This window comes from Diceros bicornis, chromosome 40, assembly GCF_020826845.1.
Source record: "Diceros bicornis minor isolate mBicDic1 chromosome 40, mDicBic1.mat.cur, whole genome shotgun sequence".
NCBI classification, from domain to species: Eukaryota; Metazoa; Chordata; class Mammalia; order Perissodactyla; family Rhinocerotidae; genus Diceros; species Diceros bicornis.
The window spans coordinates 12,386,777-12,410,718 of record NC_080779.1 but is presented as its reverse complement, the minus strand read 5'-3'; the positions used below and the strand labels follow the sequence as shown (position 1 = coordinate 12,410,718).

The following is a 23,942-nucleotide window of genomic DNA, read 5'->3' as shown; positions in this document are numbered from 1 at the left end:
TGTCCAGAATAGGTAAATCTATAAAGACAGAAATCGGGAAAATGGATGGATTGGGGGAACAGCTAAAGGGTACAGGCTTTCTTTTTGGGGTGATGAAAATGTTCCAAATTGACTGTGATGATGGTTGCATAATTGTGAATAAATTAAAAATCACTGTACAGTTTAAATGGATGAATTGTATGGTATGTGAATTATATATCAATAAAGCTGCTACAAGAAAGCAATTGTAAAGGGGATTATAGATAAAGGATCCTCATATCTTTAAAAAGTTGAAACTTACTAGTAAGCCATTTACTGAGAATAATTCAAAGGCAAAATTCAGTTGTGATCCAACAGATATCCACAAGATGGCACTAAAGCCTTGATAAGATACTCTCCTTCCTACTTGGGAGGTAGGTTTCTGGGTTTTACTTGTTTTTGGTTTTCTTCTGTTTTTTCTATAACAAAGATATTGAGTCATGTTTTTCCAATTTTTCCCCAAACAAATTCTACGCAGTGGTGTATGTGAGAATCCACTCAGAAACTGAATAGGAGGAAAACTGCAAACCCTGGATGGTAGTGGGGCAGTCGTGACAGAAATGGATTTCCTAGGTGACAGCTGCTGGGATGCCAAGAGGATACTGGGTCCCTACCCTCAAGGAGCTCCATGTGTCAAACAGGATAAACGTGTGCACAAGTCACTCTAACAAAACGCTCTAACAGAAGAACCATTAACGCACAAATGTCGTGGGAACGTAGAGAGGAGTGATTAATTCAAAGGGTGGGCAAGTGTCCAGAAAGGACGCAGGTGAACTATCAACAATGACCAGGAGCCAGAAAGGCCAACCAACCACAGAGCAGAGATTCCCACCCTCTTTCCTGTCCTGGCACACACAGAAAACACCACCCCCTGGACTGGACACTAGAAGACAGTGGAGGAGACTTGGAGCTCAAACCCTTATCTATTCATGATCAGAAACATAGGACACAATATATTACAGAAAATAGTAAACCTAGGTTTACATACAATCTTTAAATGTACTTTCAATCTTTTTAAATGAGATATTTAGGGGTCGGCCCCATGGTGTAGCGGTTACGTGCGCGCTCTGCTGCTGGCGGCCCGGGTTCAGATCCTGGGCACGCACTGACGTACTGTTTGTCAGGCCATGCTGACAAACAGTGGCGGCGTCCCATATAGAGTTGAGGAAGATGGGCACAGATGTTAGCCCAGGGCCAGTCTTCCTCAGCAAAAAGAGGAAGATTGGCATGGATGTTAGCTCAGGACTGATTTTCCTCACAAAAATAAATGAATGAAAGGAAATATTTGAACTAACTTTTATCAATGTAACCTTATTTTACATTCCTATATATACGTAGCTCATAATTCAAGACTATAAATGGATTAAGAGACATTTCTATTAAAGTTTTCATCGTGTCTCACTTGAAGAACTACACAAGTTAAAATCTGATCAAGGATTTCATTTGGTTATCTGAAACTCCCCATCTCAGACTTTCATTTTAATGTGGTAGATAACTTCATCACTTCAACAGATACCACCAGCAGGAAAGTCTCTTCTTTATGGCTCCAAGGATTTCCATTAGTCAGTGTGTATAGTTTTCATTTTCTATATCATTGTTACCGCTGCTATCTTTATCACTTTCTAAATGGGATGCCTGCAGAGGGGAAAAGCCAGTTCCACTGAGAGTGTCCTCTGTGGTAGAGGAGTACATATACTGCTTTCAACACAATTTGGCCTTCAGGTGCAGTTGAGACACTACAGTTATCAAAATAATGCCATTCTCCATCATATTTTTTTCTTGCAAAAGCCCTATAGTGCCCTCTTCCTACCCCTCCATAGTGGTTGGAAACAGCAATCAAATTATGGCAGCAAAGCCTTGCATTTGGATTAATTAGGAATTCCAATATATCCAACTCATTGATAGGAAAATCAACTAAATCACCCAACTGTGTCTCAGATATCTATTCTAGGTAAGAAAATCACTAGATATGTAACAAGTACTGGACAATTTCTTAGTGCCGTCTTGACAATTTGGATAATACTAGGGATTTTCAACACATAGCTTTTCTTTTGTTGTAAAAACTTCAATGGAATCTTTTATTTTCACAAAAGGTTTTTTAGCAGTTTATATTCTACATTTTTCATATTTTTCAAAATCCTCAGTGGCATTTTCAACTCAGGATCCCAATCCAAAGAACAGATCTTTCATCTAGCCTAAGCTATCATCAAATCGAATATGCCTGGTATCATTTCTGATGCAGTTGCTATCAGTACTGCCTAAGTTATAAAATTGGAATGTAAACTATTATTTTTTGTGTCCTGTGAGAAGTTGACCTTTGCAAGTTTCCTCAGTACATCATCCATTTTCAGAATCATTCTCTCCTCCAAGTGAATCTTCAAACGACTATTTCCATTCTCTGAGGGAAGTTCTTGATCCCAGCTGGATTCATCATTTAGCTCATCTGTTTCCACTTCACTTGGTGAGTCTTCCTCATACATGCCATTTGAGCCGTTCCCATTAATAATCTGGGCCTCAGAGCAGTGTAGGGATCCTTCAGTTTCTTGGATTCCAGTAGATATTTTGACATATTAGCACATTCTCAAAAGCAGACCATAGAGTTTATCTTCAGTATTGTTTCTTGGTACAGGAGTCCCCCTCTTACCCATGGTTTCAGTTACCCACAGTCAACTGTAGTCCGAAAATATTAAATGGAAAATTCCAGAAATAAACAATTCATTAAGTTTTAACTTGCACACCATTCTGAGTAGCATGATGACATCTCATGCCATCCCACCCAGGACATGAATTATCCCTTTGTCCAGTGTATCCACACTGTATACGCTACCTGCCCATTAGTCACTTAGCCTCTCGGTTATCAGATCAACTGCCGTGGTATCGCAGTGCTTGTATTAAAGTAACCCTTATTTTATTTAATAATGGCCCCAATAATGGCAAGAGTAATGATGCTGGCAATTCGGATATGCCAAAGAGAAGCCGTAAAGTGCTTCCTTTAAGTGAAAAGAACATAGTGTATAGTATAGGGTTCGGTGCTATCTGCGGTTTCAGACATCCACTGGGGGTCTTGGAACATATCCCCAGCAGATAAGGGGAGACTACCATACTACCAAATAACTATAAGAAAAGGCTGATGAACAAGTGAAGAACCAATATGGTGGGTGTAACCTGTGTGCCAACCTTTTCTCTGGGCTAACAGTAGTCATCACATGCTCTGTATCTTCTGTCCTATTGATGTTAATTTCAAATACATAACATCCCATTCCATAAAACTGCTAAGGTTTTCATCCACAGTGAATACTCTGTGAAACCTAGGATTGTATTGATCAGTACCTATCATCTTATCTGCAGGTCCTCTTAACAAAGCACACAATGTCATGCAAAGATCTTGTATATTTCCAATTGTACTGGATAGGTTTAGAAAGTGGATCCATTCTAACTAAATGAACTTCAACTTCCACGGTACATTCGTTTATCATGGGCAATGGAACAAAATAGATTTTGTCAAGTAACAAAATGAACCAAATGGTCCTGAAATCTTAGCACACTCAGGACTCCTTAATATTAGTTTTCATAATAATATTGAAAGGGCCACACGCAATTCCTGATTAGCACTTTTAAATAATGACCTCTTCAAAAGAGACTGTCACCATCAGTGAGAAACCGGACAAGAAGGTGGAAGCAAATGGCATTTTTCTCTACTTGATGGAAACTCCTTTCTTGCCATTACTGAGAATTTGAATGGTTCAAATGTTTTTGATTTTACTTCAAGCACGTAATCATGCTGCATATCAAACAGCTTCTCCCTTACTGACAAATGTGATGTTGAGATTTTTTGGCTAATATGACTGATTTTGAATCCAATCAACATTTTTTTCATATCAAGTATTTCAAAATAAGAAAGCTTTTCTTCATTCATATACAGATACTGCTGTATTAGTCTATAATTATGTTTCAAGATTCAAATTATAACACTAACTAAACATCACTAATGAAGCATTTATAGCCTCATTCTTTTCTAATTTGAATATTTGCTTTGAATCCATACTTTGTCAGTACATGTTAATATATTTTCATGTGCTCTTTCAATTAAGTTCATTCAGGTTTTCAATATTTTAAGTCCTTTTTTAAAGCCAATAACTATCTTTAACCAAAATGCAAATTGGAATTATTCACGAGATTTTTCCTTTTAACTCACCTTCCTGACAAAACTTTCCTTTGGACAGCCATGCACTTGAATATGTAGAAGACTTCAGAAAGAAATCTCTATTTCCTCACATAAAGCTGAACACAAAGACTGCAGCAGCTCCAATTTTACTAGATCGACATTTTAAGAACATCATTTACTGCGGATCCAGACCAGCAGGGAAACCTTTTAGAGAGCTACTCTGCAAATAGAACAATGTATTCCCTGAACCTCAGAGTTTCCAAGAGGAACTGGTGATGTCAGCTCCACTCTCACTCCACTATTTTACAGAAAGCCTCCAAATGTCTCCTTCGTTTGTGTTCATTTACCATTTCTAATATGTCCTTCTCAGTAGCCTGTTTGATCCTTCTTTCTAATGAATCTGTTCTTCCAGGAAATTGACTTCTGGAAGTCCAATTTGTGTAATTAACTGAACAAAATGACCAATATCTGTAGATTTATCAATCTGCAATGAAAACTCCTGATTTAATAATCTTCTGGACTACTAGACGTCACCTGATATGTAGCAAATCATCTGGAATATTTCTTTTCTATTTCCTTTGCTACATAAACAGTGTCACACTCACCACGGAGCCAACAAAATGAGCTCTTTCCGAACTGTGAGGCCTCGGACTTAGCTCTTCCTTGCTTCCTGAGTTGCATCAGATAGCTTTGTAAGCAAGCTCTCAAAGCCCTCTGCTCCTCTATTATCCTTGCAGAGTTCCAGTGCGCTCTGCACAGGTGGGTGTTTGAGGCCGGCATGCTGTGCTCTGATTGGGACCACCACCTCCCTTCAGGCAAATGAGATCTTTACTTTCTGAGCACACAAATTCACACTTGAGGTAATCCTCGGTAGACTTCCTAATTAGTGAGCTAAACTTTTTCTTTCTGACTAATTTGTTTGTCCCATCTGTAATCAAAAAGTTATTCATTATGGTGGAAAGTAAATATTTGTTAAAATTAAATCTATTTAAATGAAAAGTACCTAAAGGTACTGTGAATCTTCATGGCCTTGGGAAATTGATGTTTTGAAATAGAAGTTTTAGGTTGTCCCTATTTTTAAGATTTTTTTTAAACTGCATCAAAAATTCAAATGTTAAATATAGGTCAGCAAAATAATATATCAAATCTTAATGTCCACTTAATTGAACAATTTAAATTCTGAGTCATACAATATAAATACTAAAATCACATATGTTCAAAAAGCTTTTGAAAAATTGATTTTCTAAAGCCATGAAAGTCTACAAATGCCTTTAATGAACTAATATAATTGAAATATGTCTTTTAGAAATAAACTTGTAATTTGGAAACAAATAATAATTCATTATGAAGTTATATCATGAATCAAATATCCATCTTAAATGATAATATAAAAAACAATCATAAATTTAAAGATATATCAAGAACTCTGTACTAAATTTGCAACTTTTCTATAAATCTAAAATTATCCCAAAATAAAAGTTTAGCAAGATAAAATAGGGGCCAGCCCGGTGGCGTACTGGTTAAGTGCGTGCACTCCACTGCAGCTGCCCAGGGTTCGCAGGTTTGGATCCCAGGTGAGCACCGATGCACCGCTTGTCAAGCCATGCTGTGGCAGCATCCCATATAAAGCAGAGGAAGATGGGCACGGATGTTAGCCCAGGGCCAATCTTCCTCAGCAAAAAGAGGAGGATTGGCAACAGATGTTAGCTCAGGGCTAATCTTCCTCATCAAAAAAAAAAAAAAAATCAAGATAAAATAATTGAACACAATAAAATTAATCATGTTCTATTTAGGAATACCAGATATAAATGATTATGAGAAGATGACGATGATGACAACGATGATGATAATAATACAGGAACAATTATGCATGTCTTCTAAGTGACTAGGAAAACATTTATGAAAAATACAGGCAAATTAAATTAAAAAACTCAACAACTTACACTGGCATAAAAGGCAAAGAACTTCATTGATGCTAAACCATTTGCACTAAAGTAATAACATGGGAAGGTCAAGGAGGAGCTATGTGGCCACTACAGAATGCTCCCTGGGGATAACATGCATAATGTAGCATATGCCAATTCAGTAATGGCTGAATTCAGGAAGTATACCCAGAAAGCCCACAAATAATATCCACATGCATTTTCAACTTTTGTATAAGTGGTAATAGTTGTGAAAGCCACCAGAATCTCGTGGCCCTGGAAACTTCCTCACAGCCCACCAGCCTCCCCAGGCTCCCTCCTTGGGAAGTTCTGTCAGAGGCCCCATCTAACACCAGAACCACGGCACTGGGGTCCAGAGACCCTCTGAGATTCCTAATCCACCTCCGTCAGTTTCAAAGATCAAAGGAATACCTTAAGGTTAAAGCCAAGTCTGACCTCACAGGTTTCAAAACTGCTTCCTTTGTTCCTGGTTACCACTGCTTAAATTTGAAAGAAGCATGGTCTTACATTCTGGAAAAATGAAATGATCCTTCAAAAACAGTAGGCTAAAATAACTATGTAGTAAGGCAACCAGGGTCTGGCTTCCCCACACATTTCACAGGCCAGTGGTTCTCCAAGTGTGGTCCTTAGACCTAGTGAGTCAGAAACTCTGGGATGGAGCTCAATAACTGTGTTTTAACAAGACCTCCAGTGATTCTGAGGCACACTGAAGTTTGGGAACCAGTGCCATAGGCCATGCAATACAGTACTTAAAATTTGTGATCCGCAACCCCAAACTAGAAACATCTGTTGCCTTGAGTCTAAAATTTCAAAAGAGAAGGATTTCAGTGTCATGCACAAAGCTGATTTGTGTCAAGACAGAACAGAGCCTGATTTCTATGTGGAATTTCTTACCTGGAGGGATATGAAGCCTATATAACAGTTTAATTTTCTCATTCATTTCTCCATTATACATAATATCTGCAAAAATTAAAGAGAGAGATTGAGTAGATGCAAATGGTTGAAGTACATTTGTCATGACACCAACTCACCGTGGAGAGAGAACTTAGTAAGGTCCATACTTGTTGACCCAACACTTCCTCTGCTCCTACCTTCAGACACATGCTATGTTTGAAATGAAAACGTGAAAGGTGGCAATTGGTGACTGTAGAGCTACAAGATAACCTTGTGAATGCTGTCTGGCCTCAGACCTTCTGAAAGATTCTATGTGTAAGAGCGAGGAACGTGGCTCCTAACAAGCCACCAGCACACCCTGGGCGCCAAGAACAAGGTCAATGACCTTGTGTGCTGAGAGCCTGGGCCCCTCTCCCCACTCCCTTAAGGAAGCATAAAAGTGGTCATGAGAGGAGCCTGCAGAGCGATTTTTAAAATCACAAACTCACATGAGGGCAGTCACAAACACATTTCATTGTGTGGATCTGCCTGCTCCAGAACCCACTTTGTCTTCTGTTTACAGACTCACACCCTAAAACAACTCGCTGCAATCAAGACCCACGGAGTCATACCAAGACAGCTCACAAAGGCTTTGAATTCAATAAGATGGTCCATGTTGTCATCCAGGAGCCTGAAAGTCCTTTCAGCAAGGATCTCCGTGTGGGCCCCACAGGTCCACGGCGAGACAAGCTGAAACAGGTGTGCAAACTGCCGGGCGTCTATGCGGTACTGCTCTGCGTAGGGCCTGCTGGGGTCATGGCGCGGGGTCACGGGTCTGGGCTGCTCCCAGTAACAGCTCATCATATGTTCTCTCTTAAAACAAGAAGGAGAGAGGGATCTGTGAGGGATAGCGGTGCCTGTGGGAGGTGCATGCTTAAAAGCCAAGGCTAACATGGCCTTCTCTCATGACTTGCTTTGCCTCATAAAATTATTATGTATTGAATAAGCAACATTATAACACAAACAAATGAAAAAAAATTAAATTACTCACAATCTCACCACTCTAACCAGACACGTAAGTTTTTCCTTGTTACTCTGTAGTCCTTGCCCACATGAACACATAATTGTGATATCACTTTTTTTCTTTTATTAAAGTTTTTTTCATTGTAACAAAATATGTAACAAAACTTACCATTTTAGTCATTTTTAAATGTACAGTTCATCTGCCATAGTTTTAATTATAGAAGACATACAATTTTTATTCTTATATTTTCTCTTAAAATCATATTATTTGGAAATCAAAAAGTACTAGACAAATGTATAGGATACAGAAGAAACTAGTAACAGTGGTTACCTATGGGGAAGGAAAATAGAGGCAGGGACCCAGATGTGGAAGCAAGTATTTTTACTGCATGCTTTTTTATATGTTCTGAATTTTGAACCACATGAATATATTAATAATTCAAAAAACTAAAAGTGAAAAAACAAAAGGTGAGTTGAAGTCTTGGGAACAGACTGAAAACTAAAGCAATCAAAACCAGCCCTGTCACTGAGGACCAGGTCAGCCTCTTTAGAATGCATCTTCCACTAAATCACCTCTTGAGACATCTCGACTCACTGAAATGGTTCCCAGTGACCAGCGTCCCTCACAATCTCAATGCCCTCTGCCCGTAAGGATGGCACAGAAACAAGGGCAGATGCCGCCACATGCAAGCATATATCCTTGGACAGAAACCAAAATGCCGTTTATAATTTTAGCGTCATATTCAATGCAGCCATGTTCTTTACATAGCCTTTGCAGAATCGTGAAAAGTACCACAAGAATTTTTAAGTGTGAAACAAAGGTATAACAAATTTCCATTGCTGAAAACCCAAGACACACTATGAATTTCCCTGTATATTTGTACATCCTGTGATGCTAAAGGCCCATAGAATCCTGCCCAGAAGAAAACAGTACTAATATATAGGCCAAGAACTAACACAACAAGTTTACATAGAATCCTACAGAAAAACAAGCCCATATAAAAATAGGCAAAAATATGAACAGGTGATACAAAGAAGTATACAATTAGCCAATAAACTTATGAAATGGTACTCAACCTCACTGATGAGTAAGAAAATTTAAATTAAAATGAAATGCAATTTTCTACAAAACTAGCAAAATTTTAAAAGATCCATAATATTAAGTGCTGGGTGGGTGCAAAGTGTAAGAAATGAGCAGTCTTAGACATCATCAGGGGAACTGCAATTTGAAAAATCAAAAACACTTAGGGGCCAGCCCAGTGGTGGAGTGGTTAAGTTCCCACGTTCTGCTTTGGTGGCCCAGGGTTCGCAGATTCGGATCCCAGGCATGGACCTATGCACCGCTTATGGAGCCATGCTGTGGCAGGCGTCCCACACATAAAGTAGAGGAAGATGGGCACAGATGTTAGCCCTGGGCCAATCTTCCTCAGCAAAAAGAGGAGGATTGGCAACGGATGTTAGCTCAGGGCTAATCCTCCTCACCAGAAAGAAAAACAAAAAACACTTAATAGTATTGACTAAAATATGGCTTGTGCATCCCTAAGGAATCCATCCTACAGAAACAGCAGCAATGGTGTTGAGATAAAGGCACAAGGATGCTCAATACAGCACTGTTTATAAAGCAGCAAAAAATTGGAAACAACATAAATGTCCCTCAATAGGTGAATGGCTAAATAAATTACTGTACAGCCATTAAAAAATAATGAGACAAGATCTGTAGATATTGAATTAGAAAAATGTCCATGATAAAAAACTGCAGGCCATTATGTGTAGCACAATCTCACTTTTATGTGGAAAAAAATGTGTGTGTGTGTGTGTGTCTACAGAGAGATATAGTATACAAGGGAAAAATCAGAAAAGATATTCACCAGATTGTTAACAGGAATTACCTATACAAGGTAAAACTGTAGGTGCAGACAGGATGAGACCCTTTCACGTTTTGCTTAAAAGTTTTACTTTTCTTGTTTTAACAGTGAGAGTAAGTATAATTTTATTTTCTTTGCTTTGTGTTTCTTAATTAAATTTTGAAAATAAAAGTCTTAACCAGAACATGGAAGCAAGCAAAATAATATTAAAGAGAACAAATGCTCTCTAGGGCATGATCCAGCAACAGTGAATGAATGAAAACTGATCATTAATAAGAGCAGGTTTATGGAATACAAAAGGCACTGTTTCAGGTCCTGGTGTTTCCAGGAGTAGCCTATGACACCAAGTATGTATTATACTGTTCACATCTTACTTGGAGAGATAAGATTAATGAAGCTGTTCTCAATTTGAGACGGACGTCACAAATCTGAATTTATGTAATTTACAAGATTGCTTTACAATATGGATGGACCTTGAAGGCATTATGCTAAGTGAAATAAGTCAAACAGAGAAAGATAAATACTGTATGATCTCACTTATATGTGAAATCTAAAAAAAAACAAAAACAAAAAAACCCAAACTCATGAAAAAAGAGTTCAAATTTGTGGTTCCCAGAGCCAGGGTGGGGGAATTGGAGGAAGGTAGTCCAAAGGTACAAACTTCCAGTTATAAGATGAATAAGTACTAGGGATGTAATGTACAACATGACTGGAGTTAACACTGCTGTGTGGAATATTTGAAAGTTGCTAAGAGAGTAGATCCTAAAAGTTCTCATCACAAGGAAAAAACATTATTTTGTGCATGTTATCTATATGAGATGACGGATGTTAACTAAACTTACTGTGGTAATCATTTCGCAATATATGTAAGCCAAGTCATTATGCTGTACGCCTACACAGTGCTGTATGTCAATTATATCTCAATAGAACTAAAAAAAAAGAACTGCATTAAAGCATAAAAAAAGATTGCTTTAAATTAACAATAAAAATAGATTTCATTAAATACCAAGCACACTGTTCATCTTTAGTAGGAAAGACAGTCGGAGCTGTTTTCCGTTAACGTCGAGTGGTCATGCCTGTACACTGCAGGCTTAGGGAAGGATGCAATGGAGTTAAGGAAGGGACTCCTTATTAAGAACCTGTCACATATTTATACAACAATGTAAAGGTATCTCTATGTGACCCTTTCCCTTGAGAAAATGAAATTCTGATTCAAAAGATGAGGCGCATGTGAAACCCAACTAGGGAACGTTATACCCCACAGTACTTAAACAAGTATTAAAATATATGAAGTCAGACTATGAAAGCCAAGGCAATTCAGAGAAGGTCAGGAGCGTGGGGAGAAAGGAGAGTCAGCGAGGGCTGTTCTGTGGGCATGATGCTGACCCTGCCCCTGGAAGGAAGGTGCTGAGATGGGTGCATAAAGGAGGCACCTCAGGTGCACAAGGGAATCAGACACCGTGATTCTGATCCTATTTCACTGGAATTTCCTTTAGAAGTATATTTTGAATATTATTTGTATTTATAGTTTTTGGAGTTTTATACTTGCAGTTAGTCTATATTAATGAAAGCCTTGTAGGGCTAACTACAAATATGAAAATAAATTTCATTAAGTACCAAGCATATCATTCATAAGAAAGATAGAAATAGGCAACAAGGTATAGTCAGCTCTGACCATCTTCTTTAAATACTCTTTGTATTAAAGATGAACAACATGGTTAGTACTTAATGAAATTTAAATTTCTTATTAAAGCAACCTTTTAAATTATATAAATTCAGATTTGTGACATGTCTTATTCTCTCAAATTGAGAACAGTTAGCCTTAAATAAATGAAAGACTTTTTATGCTAAACAATACATTTGTTTACCTGCTTTTATGTTTCTAGTATTCTCTATTTTTTCTCCTTGAAAGTCAAGGAGAGGTGGGGGCTTGGGACACCAAGTGACCTTTGACTTGGTGTTTTCTCTTCATGTAACAGAGGAAACTATAAAACGTGAAAACAGGGGATGTTTACAGGAGACACGGACCTGAGCGGTCCTCACCACCCATCCTGCTTATTATGAACGAGGATCGCCCGGAACCCCAGCCAACAGCCCGTCTCAGTGACTGCAGGGAAGTGTGCCAGGACAGGCACACAAGGGCCTCAGACTGCCTCCAGAGCTCTGCCTAGAGGAAACCTGAAGTGCTGCTCGTTACTGGTTCTATGATTTTGGCACTTTGAGTTCAGAAGTGACAGCGGCTCAGAATTCCCACCAGGAAGAGCTCTGGAGGCCAGACTTTCTTCAACACTGGACTTGCTTTCTCCTCTTTCACTGCCAGGGTGGCAGGAGTGATCAGTGTGTCTGCCTCTCTTCCCCATTTTTATGTACTGTTTTGAGCAAGAAAATTGCTAGCAAGGCACTTGAAGATGTTCTTTGCAGGGTGATTTAAGTAGCAAGACCCAGGAATCCACTTAAATATCCAAGTATCAGAAATATAGTTTAGTATATTAAGTATTACCAATTTGATAGATTATAAAGTTATTTAAAAATGAATAAGAGTCAGCCCTGATGGCCCAGTGGTTAAAGTTCAGTGTGCTCCACTTTGGCAGCCCGGGTTCGGTTCCTGGATGCGGAACCACACCACCCATCTGTCAGTAGCCATGCTGTGGTGGCGGCTCACATAGAAGGACTAGAGGGACTTACAACTAGGATATACAACCATGCACTGGGGCTTTGGAGACGGAAATACAAACAGAGAGGAAGACTGGCAACGGATATTAGCTCAGAGCGAATCTTTCCCAGCAAAGAAAAAAAAAAGCTCTATTTCTGAGTCTAAGGGTTAGAAATATTATTTAAAAAAAAAATGAGTAAGACTATGTGGTAACATGGAAAAGTGTTAATAATAGTATCATGAGAAAATAGAATATAAACTAGCATACATACCAGCCACACAAATATAAAAATATATATACATGTATTGCGTGTGGGATTCTGAGTAACTAAAAACTGTCTAAGGTGATAACTTCAGTAAGGGTCACTATTCCATCTACTACTACTACCAACTAGGAACTCAGTGTAGAACAGTGAGGAATGGGTCACAGGCACCAACGGTCCGCTCAGCAGAGCCCACAGCTTTAGTGCAGGGGCCGTAAGCAGGCGCAGCGAAGACAGAGCTGGCAGGTGGGGCAGCTGCAGCCTCTGCTGCCAAAGAACAGGCACGGGCAGAGACCTCTGGCTTCCGCGTGCTTGCGCCCGGGCAGGCTGGCAACGTCGGCTTGGGCCTGGCTCAGGGCCTGTCACTCCCTCAACTTCCCAGATTTTCCTACCTTGAATAAGTCATAGAGTTCCTCTAGGTCTTCAGGAAGAATTGAGACTTCTGGGATAACAACACGGAGCTTGAGGAAAGAATAAACAGTGATGGAGTCAATTCTCTGCCTGCACCCAGGGGGATCAGTGGGAGGAAGGGACTCTTCCTCCTGGGGTGGGACACCAGGCACCAAGTGCCAACCTCCCTCAAGGAGCGGCTGCTTGTCTACTGGAGCAGTGTCTGTTCCCTTCTGACACAAGGATCCCCTTCGGAACTTTCTCAGGCGTTCATCCCCAACCTCCTTCTCATTCACACGTCAGCGCCTCAGGACAAGTGTGTGAGTTCTGACAGCAGTTAAACGCTGGGGGAGAGAGAGCTCAGGTGGGAAGGTCCCCCTGAATAACAGCTAACACTGAGCACAGGCCATCTGTGCTGGGCATTTCATACATTGTGTCTCATGTAGTCCCATACAGTAGGTATTATCATCCTCATCTTACAACTGGGGAAACTGAGGCTCACAGTAGTTAATTTGCTCCAAATCTGACTCTAAAACTCATGCTGTTTCTACACTATGTCACCCTATTAAGTTTTTAATCCAATGCAAAAATAAATAAATAAGCTGGCATTATTACGTTAGGTGACCAACAGGGATGAAGTCAGCGCCTGACTGTATGAGCAGCCATTTTCAGGAGGCCTCTACTCACCACGTTCTGCTTCGTGGTCTCTTCGTGGCCTTGGAGAACCCTGATCCTGTGCTTACAGCGCATGTGCTCAATCTGCTCCACTGACTGGTCTCCAAATTTCTGCAGGTAACAAGGAATCCCCTTTTGCATACAGAGGAAACAAGAAGTACCCCAGGAAACCTTCCCCGACATCCACCTCCCGAACAAGCTCACGAGGGTTGGGGGTGGGAGGGTGTGGGGTAGGGCCCCTGTTACCTCGTAGGAGTCCCGGAGCAGGTCAGCAATGTCAGTCACAGGATAAGGCTCCTGGTCGTCAGAGAAAAAGGCATGGTGGCTGCCAACGCGGGGTCCTGGGCTGTCCTCATTCTTAATGTGATCTAGAAACCTGAGGAGACCACCCGCCGTGAAAGCACAGGTTTACCCTCACCCACACCACACAACACCCACTGCCTTCCCAGGGGCCACGAGACACGTCACCACACCTTCAGAGCTCATCTGTCTCCAAATGCTGGGAGGAGAGCAAAGTAGCAACCACTGGGCTCATTTTAGAGAAAAGGAGAGACACCCATAGAGCCAGACTTGCCCATCTGGGCTCCATGGGTAGGTCTCCAGGCATCAGTGACTCTCCAGTGAAGTAAATACAAATTTCTGTGCATGTCTGCAATTTTAAGCTTCCGTAATATTCTGAAAGGGAATCTTTCATTTCTGTCATCCAACATGCCCTCAGCTCCAAGAGACCCAGGCTGCAGTCCTCAGCCTAGTGGGACTGTTCTTTCACTACAACACACCAGTTCCTACACATAAAACGTCTGAAACCTCCAGTCCGCTGCCTGAGGCCAACGTTTTCCCGTGCCCACCAGCCCCCGTTCAAGGCCACTATGAGTCCATCTAGACTCAAGACATTTGACTCTCCTCAGAGAAAAGCACTGGCCGCCCCTTCTCTTCTTGGGCTCTCACCTGGTGGAGAGGGGTAAGGGAAGATGGCACTCTTCACCACAGGCCTGGCAGGACCACAGGGTGACAAGTGGTAGGGGGGAAAGGAAAGTTCCACAGCAATGGCGCTGATGAGCACCTGCTGCTGCCTCTCCTGCCATCTCTCAGACCTCCAGCTGCTGCCCCCGTCACCCCTAGTTAGCGTCAAAGGCAAGCAGCCAGAGCCCACCTGCTGAGGACCATCAAGGCCTGGCCATCGTCCTTGCTGCTGCACAGGTCCTCGGCGTTAGCTTCCAGCACAGCCAGCCCCAGCTGGAAGATGGCTTTGATCCCATCGTAGAAGAAGCAATCGACAACGTTCACCGCGCTCTCCAGAGGCATAATGCTGAGGAACAGAGTCAGGAACCAGGAGAGCGAGATGGACGCCAGGGCCGAGAGGTCACTCATGTGCTCCGCCAGCTCGGGGAGGTGCTCCTTGATGAGCTCCTCGAAGACAGACTGGTCCACTTGGGCCCCTGGAAAAGCAAGGCCATGGAGACTTGGTTGGGGAGGGATTCACACTCTCTCAAGTCAGCCTGAGGTTAAAACTACTCTGAGAGAAGCAGAACAATGAAACAGACTTGAATCCAGAAAAGGACTCACACTTGGTTAATTGATTTTTGACATTTTGACCAACACAATTTGATGGGGAAAGAACAGTCTTTTTAAAAAATAGTGCTCAATCTACTGGATATCTCTATGGAGGGGGAAAAAAAAAAAAAAAAGAACCTCGACCCCTTCTTCAGACCATACAGAAAAATATATGTGAAATGTGTCATAGACCTAAATATAAAAGCTAATACTATAGGGGCCGGCCCGGTGGCGCAAGCGGTTAAGTGCGCGCGCTCCGCTGCGGCGGCCCGGGGTTCGCTGGTTCAGATCCCGGGCGCGCACAGACACGCTGCTTGGTAAGCCATGCTGTGGCGGCGTCCCATGTAAAGTGGAGGAAGATAGGCACAGATGTTAGCCCAGGGCCGTCTTCCTCAGCAAAAAAAGAGGAGGATTGGCGGATGTTAGCTCAGGGCTGATCTCCTCACAAAAAAAAAAAAAAAAAAAAAAAAGCTAATACTATAAAACTTCTAAACGAAAATACAGGAAAAAGGTAAAATTTATTAGGATACAAAAAGTACTAACCAGAGAAAAAATTATAAATTGGACTTCATCAAAATTAAAGACTGGTGACCTTCAAAAGTCACCATTAATAAAGTGAAAATGCAAACTTGGAATTCAGGAAATAATTGCAATACATACACCTGACAAAAATCTTGTATTCAAAACCAAGAACTCCTGTAACTTAGTATTAAGAAGGCAAGAACTGAATTTTTTTTTAAAAAATAGGCAAAAGATTTGGACACTAGTAAAGAGATGATAAACAATGGCCAGTAAGCACAGAAAAATAAGTTTAATATCATTAATCATCAGAGAATTGCAAATTAAAACCACCATGATACATCACTTTTTATCCACTAGAATGGCTAAAATTAAAAAGCCAGACGATTCCAACTGTTAACAGAGATGTGGAGCAACTGTATCTCTTGTACGCTGCTGGTATGAGATATGTGAATACATTACATCCACTTTGGAAAACTGAGAGTTTCTTATAAAGTTAAACATACATGTATCCTATGACCCAGCAATTCTACTCATAGGTAAATACTCAAGAAAACTGACAAGATATATTCACAAAAAGACTTATACCTGAACGTTCATTGCAACTTTACTTATGATAAAAAATTGGAAACAACTCAAATATCTATCAACAGGTGACTGGATAGATATGGTATGAATGGACAGTGAAACAGTACTCAGCAATGAAAAGGAACAACCTACTGATGCACCAACAACATCATGTTGTGCAAAGGAACCCAGACACAAAAGAGAACGTTCTCTATTATTACACTTACACTAAGTTCAAGAACGGGCCAAATTAATCCATGGTGATAGAAATCAGTACCAAGTGTTGCCTGTGGCAGGGAAGGGGCAAGGGGCAAAAAGGAACTTTGTGGGTTACAGAAATGTTCCAAATGTTCCACCCTGTATTGGGGTGGTGATCACACAGCTGTACACGTTATCATAGAGGGTCTACTGGTCACTGTTGACTGTGAGCTGTCCTACAGCAACACTCATCAACGGATGACAGCTTTGACAATGTGCCTCCCAATGACCCCAAGGCTCTGATTATTCCTTACTTCTCTGTACATTAAACTACCTCCCACAATATAAACTGAAAAGGGAAGCAAGCCAATTAACTACTCAGGCACATGAGGGGAGCCAGGGAAGACACTTAAAGACACACCAAGGGGCCACCAAAAGGCACAAAGTGGCCACCCTCTTACCCCCACCCCTCCTTACTCGCAGTGGTCACCACATTCCCTCAGTTCTTAGGACATTGGTCTTCAAGCATCTTCTTCTGCCGTGCCCCCTACATCCAGTCTTTTGCCAAATCTGTCTCAAATTGGTTCTTTTGTTTCTGTTCCCACTGCTGCCACCCTAATTTTAAGCCATCTTCATCTCTCATCTGGATTACTAAAAAGTATCGCTAAGCGTCACCAAGCCAAAACAATTTTTGTATCATTTTCTCCACTAGGAAGTTGCTGGACCACAACAATTGTGCAAATTCAAATCTCACCTACACGAAAGAGGCACCAAGTGCAGAACTATGGGGTCACAGGTTTGCCTAGAGACCAGCAACAACAAACAAGCTTTCTTACTATCTCCTTACGCAAGTGGGAGAGTCTTCCAAGTCCGCCCTTTGGGTCCAGGCCTCGAGGGTCTCCAGCATTGTTCTACCCACCTCCTCTCCTCGAGGGGAAGGGAATATCTCTTGTCTACAGGAGCTCCCTGGTACCAAGAGCAACAACCCCCCCCTTTCCAGGGCACAGCATCAGTGAAAAACCACTCTGGTTTTCACTTTTTGACTTGTTTCTTGAGCCTAGGGATTTTTCTTTCCTTCTTGTAAGTTCAGCTATCCATCTAAAATAACATGTTTGGGGCCGGCCCCATGGCTTAGCGATGAAGTGCGCGCGCTCCGCTGCTGGCGGCCCGGGTTCGATCCCAGGCGCGCACCGACGCACTGCTTCTCCGGCCATGCTGGGGCCCCGTCCCACATGCAGCAACTAGAGGGATGCGTAGCTGTGACCTACAACTATCTGCTGGGGCTTTGGGGGCAAAAATAAATAAAATTAAAAAAAAAAAATTTAAAATAACATGTTTGCTTTTCATCCAAAATCTGTAGGTGTTCGTAGCAGGAGAGTATTCAGGTTACCTTATTCTGCCATTTTGTCAAAACTGTGCAGAAAACTACACCAGTTAGTTTTGCAAGTTCAAGAACAAAACTGTTTGTGCAGAGACTGGCTGAGTGGCACAGGGGATTTTATAACCAGGACAGACGATAAGCATCTTTGCCCAGCTTTGTCACATTCCCCAGGTACAGAGGAGGAGGAGGGAGGCAGTTTACCAATGACTCTGTGGTTGAAGTAGTCGGGCAGCATCCGCTCACACACAGCAACCAGCAACCAGAAGGCTTCCTCTTCCTTGGCGTACAGCAGCAAAACGGAGGTCAGGATGTTCATGGACTGCTCGGGGGGTTCACAGAGGAGGGGACCATTAGTGACCAGGTCATGCAGTGCCACAGAGACATTAAAAAACACACAAGCCCTGGCGGCCGGCCCAGTGGCACAGGCGGTTAAGTGCGCACGCGCTGCTGCGGCGGCCCGGGGTTCGCCGGTTCGGATCCCAGGCGCACACCGACGCACCCCTTGTCAGGCCATGCTGTGGTGGCATCCCATATAAAGTAGATGAGGATGGACACTGATGTTAGCCCAGGGCCAGTCTTCCTCAGCAAAAAAAGAGGACGATTGGCAGATGTTAGCTCAGGGCCGATCTTCCTCACACACACACAAAAAATACACAAGCCCAAATGACCCACAGAAGTCAAGATTGTGTAGATGACAGATCCAGTGTACCCCAACCACAGTGACACTTGAGAAGTGGAATGCCCATGATATCAACGTGGTCCTCACAAGACACACCAGGCCGAGCGATCAGCCACCATTCCATCACTGTATCCATCTGATAACGCTGAATGTAGCTCTGGTGCACAGCTTTCAGGCTCAGACCAAATCCAGATATTCTCTATGTATATGTTCAGACAGACACACACACAACTTCATTCACCCATTACTTTTGCTTATTCACAGATATTAAACCAAGTTTAATATCTTATATATATTTTTTTTTGGTAAGGAAGATCAGCCCTGAGCTAACATCTGTTGCCAATCCTCCTCTTTTTGCTGAGGAAGATTGGCCCTGGGCTAACATCTGTGCCCATCTCCCTCTACTTTATATGTGCGACGCCTGCCACAGCATGTCTTGATAAGCAGTGTGTGGGTCCGCACCTGGGATCCGAACCCGCGAACCTGGGCTGCCAAAGCAGAGCGCACAAACTTAACCACTACGCCACCAGCCTGGCCCCAATATCTTATATTTTTAAATGTCAGAAGCTTCTCTAGTCCAGCCTTGTGCTGGCGTTTGGGTTGTTGTTTTAATTTATTGGGTTTCTTTTGTGCTTGTTTACCATGTCCCTGAGTCAGCTGACTGAACTTCCTGAGTGAACTGAGGAACTGCTCAGAGGACATCTTACCTCTACTCGTGCTTCCTGAAGGAAGGTGATCTGCCCTAAGCATGTCTTTCCCCTACAAACTGCACCTCCGTCTTTTAAATAACCCCTATAACTTCCATAGCAGCCTAGAAAGATAAGGCCCCGTGGAAGCTTTATCACTGGAGGCCTCCAGTGGAGACCTGGAGGGAGGGCGAGGCCGGAATCTGCCCCGGCCGTGGACAGCGACTCCGCAGGTGGTCTTCTCAGGCTCTGGTAATGTTTTAAGACTCAAATGATCAGCCCGTTTGACTAGATGGAGGTGATCTCCTTTGGCCTTATTCAGTCCAGTCCTTAGGGGAAAGGACCAAGCACAGAGCCTTCACACGACAGTCCTTGGTACTGGATGGCTGGACACAGAACCCGAAGCCTGAGTGGTCAATGTGAGACACAGACTAAAGGACTTCTGCTCCTCCGTGCACACCTCACCTGGCAGTACCCAATTTTAGGGTTCCGGTGGGCATAGGCCGTCAGGACTCTCCTCAAAGCAGCGATTCCCGTTTCGTTCTGGAAGGCAGGGTGCTCCGGTAAGGAACGGTGCAGGTCCCGTTCTATCTCCTCTGTCACCAGGCAACACTTTCCCATGGACTCCTCCACCAGATTCGCATAGTAACCAGGATGCGAGGCGAGGTCGGTTACGGCATCTGACGATTTAAAAGTAATTTTCAAGGGGGACTGATTACCAGGATAGCGTCAGCATGGGGAGGGGGCTCATGCTGTCGGAGGGGCTCAGTGAGGTCTCCTTACTTGAGGGACATAAAACATTCTAAGACCACACACAACCAAAAGGACTTCAATTCTCCCAAAAACAAAAAAAAGAAAGAAACAAGAAATAAAGTGGTTTTTCTAAGAATAACCTACAGAGAGAGGGAGGAAAAGGTAATACCAGAAATAGTTTTATTAATATGCTTTTATTAAGTTGTAGTAACTGGTAACAGGAGAACTATATATATGTGTATGTATATACATAAATGCACATATACACATATGTTTATACATACATATATACACATACACAACTCTCATTCATTAATTCAACAAGAAATTACTGAGCACCTATGTGTGAAGCACGTAAAGAATTGAGACGGTGCAATTATGATTAGAGCTAACAAACAATTCTCAAGGAGCCAAGAGCTGCCAACAGCAAGCTCTGAGGGCTGGCTTCATGACGTGCAGGACGACAAGCACAGCCCACTCACCGCCACGCTGCGGCCGGGCCTCTAAGCGGTGGGCCATGTCAGCAGACGAGTGGATCCACACCGCGTGAGGACTCTAGTCACTCATCGGCCAGCACCAGGGCACCTGTGGGTTAGCCAGTGTCCCCTCCCTGGGGCTGGTGACAGGTGGGGCTCCTGGACTGATACAAGCCCCACACAGGGAGGTCCCAGGAGAGCAGGGGGCAGCAGGAAAGGCCCAGTCCCGCCTTTAACCGCTAGTTAATGTTTCCTAATTCCCACTGGGTTTAGTGTAATACCCTCCTCCTCAGCAATCCCATCCACAGTGACTGTGATTCCACCAGATCTGACAACAACCACTATGGCATTCCTGTGCACTAGTCAGCACTTACGCCAACAGCTGTCACTCACTGAGCAACAGCTTGAACACTACAGCAGTCTTTCTGTCAACAAAGAAAACATTCTGTCACTTGAATGAAAAAATAGGCCTCTATGAACTAAGCAGTTTTTTTAATAAAAAGTATGTGTGTGTGTATATGTTCATTAAAGAGACCTACAAGGGGCCGGCCCGGTGGCTCAAGCCACTCTGCTGCGGTGGCCCGGGGTTCGCCGATTCAGATCCCGGGTGCGCACTGACGCACCGCTTGGCAAGCCATGCTGTGGTGGCGTCCCATATAAAGTGGAGGAAAATGGGCATGGATGTTAGCCCAGGGCCAGTCTTCCTCAGCAAAAAGAGGAGGATTGGCAGATGTTAGCTCAGGGCCGATCCTTCCTCAAAAATAAATAAATAAAATAAAGTAAAAAAAAAAAAAAGAGACCTACAAGAATATAAACCAATGGCATTAACAGGTGTCACGTTTAGGTGGTGGAATTATAGGTAATGTTACTTTCTTTGCTCGCTCCTCCCTATTTTGTTATTTTTCAACTATGAATATACATTGTTTTCACTGAATACAAAAGTACAGAAGGCATTTTTAATTTAAAGAGGAAGAGTTTTGATGGTGTGTCTGTGGTAGGCGGCTGCAGGGACCAGCGGGAGGCAGGGGGAGACTCGGCCTGGTAAACAAGGTGAGACGTGGCAGCAGAAGCATCGATGAATACCCACTAAACAAATGCCACCCAGTGTGCTGGAGAGCAGGAAATCTGCCTCTGGGCATCTCAGGCAGGAGAGGGGAGGGGTGCACTATTTCAGGGAGAGACAAGGAAGAGGGAGGAGAGGGATGATTGGGGGTGGGGGACGGGCAAGAGGCAGACATGAGGGACGAAGAGGAAAGCGAGCAGTAAGAGGCCAGGTGCCAGGCCCAGCCTCCAAGGGCCTCGCTGCTGACACAAGCACAGCAGGTCACCTGGGGAAAGCAGGCCTCCGGGCCAGCCCTCCCAGAGCACCCTGAAGGGAGCAGCCAAGTCACACCCCTGGACGGCAGGGGCCGTCCATTCCTGCTCGCAGGGCCCCAGCTCCTCTACTGAGTGGGATGGAACGGCTCACAACCAATGCAGAGAGACAGACAGATGCCTGCCCAGTCAGTCTCTGGAGAAGTCTGGTCCTGACTCAGCCCATCCATCAGTAAATGTCCCGATGAGGGCCCAGACTCCACCAAACAGCAGCAGAGGCAGAGCCCGGGGCCTGAGGCCAGACAGGGCGATCCCTGAATGGGTGGTATGGGAGGAGCAAAGGGGACGCAATTCTGCCTCTTGGGGAGGCTACGTGTCTTCGACAGAGGAGGGACCAACAGAAAGCGTGCTCTGAGGACTTATTTCAACGCCCCTGCAAGTCAACAACTTAGGAAGAGATTTTTGTTTAGTCTATTTCAGAACTCATGTCCTAGAAAGACATTTCACTTCCAGGGAGGGGGTTCTTAACCGAATTCTCGGAACTATGAAGAGACTAATAAAGCCTTTTTTAAAGAAGAGATCACTTTGGCCAGACCCCACATTGACCAAGGAGGATTCTGCAGCCCAGAGGCCTCAGGCAACGTGACCAAGGTCCCACAGCTCACACAGATGGGAAGACCACAGGAAGAATCCAAAGACAGACGACTTCGTCTGCACATACACATGCTGCTCAGACCTGGGCCTCTGTTCCTGTGTCGGCTCCAGAAATGACATCTGGCCTAAAGACACCTGCTCCACTTACCCGAGAAAAGGAGCCAGAGTTTGCCACGTAAAGATTCCGGGATCCCCATGGCCACAAGCTTCCGGATCTTCTCTGTGCGAAACATACACACGGTCCTGCCGTATTCCACCAAGTGGTCATTCCACAGGCTTATTTTTATCTGCTCCCTGGACTGGAAACGGAAACATTCTTAATGCATAAACAATCACCACAGCTCGTCCACAATCTGTAACAGAAATGCTGCCTCTGTTAAGGGGAACCCACAGTTACAGGCAATTCGTTCAGCAAATGTTTCTGAACCTCAACCACGCACAGAGGCTTTAAAGATGAATAACACAGAACACCAGCCCTTCAGGAGTTCAGAGCCCGGCGGGAGCATTTACACAAAGAAAATGCCATTTCCTTGGCCAAGCTGATGGTAAGAATATGTTTGCCCAAACTCTAAAGGAGCCCAAAACAGATGGGAGTGGGGGACGTTAGCAGAAGCCACCTCAGGACGCTGACATGGAGCCAGCTGCTGAAACACAGGTCAGCTCAGAGGGCAAAGGGGAGCAAAGGGGCATCATAATTTGCCCTGAGCTTCCTGACAGCTAGAGGAAAAACTGAAACCTGAAAAACTACATTGTTTTCATTATCAGAAACAAGATAGATACTATTTCTCTAGGGAACTAAAAATCCTTTAAAACTATTCCTAGATGGCAGGAATTTTTAGTGCCTTTTAAACAAGGTGTTTATATACCCTTTTAATGATCTTTATTCTCCAGTAATGGGAGAAGTTTACACATATATTCAATATTCTTACATGCTTAGCCAGCAAGAGGTAATTGAACACCTGTGTGTAAAGCACATGAGAAGGTTCAGTTCTCGTGAATAAAGCTAATCGCCCATCACACAGAAGCCATTACGTGACCAAGATGCAGCACGGGGCAATAACGTTCACAGCCCGCCCGGCACTCCTGGGCAACGCAGCTTCCCACCCGCCCTGGCACCATTTCAAGTACCACTGCTAGTCTATTTACCCTGCCATACACGACACTTCCCTCAGGTTCTCCCTAAGAGAGGAAAACTATAGGCAAATGTCACAAAAATACTTTTAGTTCAGTAAAACTGGAAGACAGGAGACCCTTTGTCCCAGGAGACAAAAAAGAAACACTGTGACAAGGAGC

General features: G+C 43.2%; 1 protein-coding gene and 1 pseudogene across 4 annotated transcripts in view; both read right to left on the bottom strand.

The window, feature by feature from the left end:
- TBC1D8 (TBC1 domain family member 8) overlaps positions 1-23,942 on the bottom strand; it is a 116,981-nt gene that overhangs the window by 5,498 nt on the left and 87,541 nt on the right. For all 4 annotated transcript variants that reach the window (XM_058534453.1, XM_058534454.1, XM_058534455.1 and 1 more), the window contains 9 exons: positions 22,798-22,948; positions 19,918-20,132; positions 18,289-18,406; positions 15,022-15,307; positions 14,115-14,244; positions 13,881-13,979; positions 13,196-13,264; positions 7,632-7,872; positions 7,021-7,086 (listed from right to left, as the gene is read on the bottom strand). In XM_058534453.1, coding sequence (XP_058390436.1) covers positions 7,021-7,086; positions 7,632-7,872; positions 13,196-13,264; positions 13,881-13,979; positions 14,115-14,244; positions 15,022-15,307; positions 18,289-18,406; positions 19,918-20,132; positions 22,798-22,948 — 1,375 coding nt within the window. The remainder of the gene's footprint in view (positions 1-7,020; positions 7,087-7,631; positions 7,873-13,195; positions 13,265-13,880; positions 13,980-14,114; positions 14,245-15,021; positions 15,308-18,288; positions 18,407-19,917; positions 20,133-22,797; positions 22,949-23,942) is intronic.
- On the bottom strand, positions 1,328-2,822 carry LOC131399866 (ubiquitin carboxyl-terminal hydrolase 15-like; annotated as a pseudogene).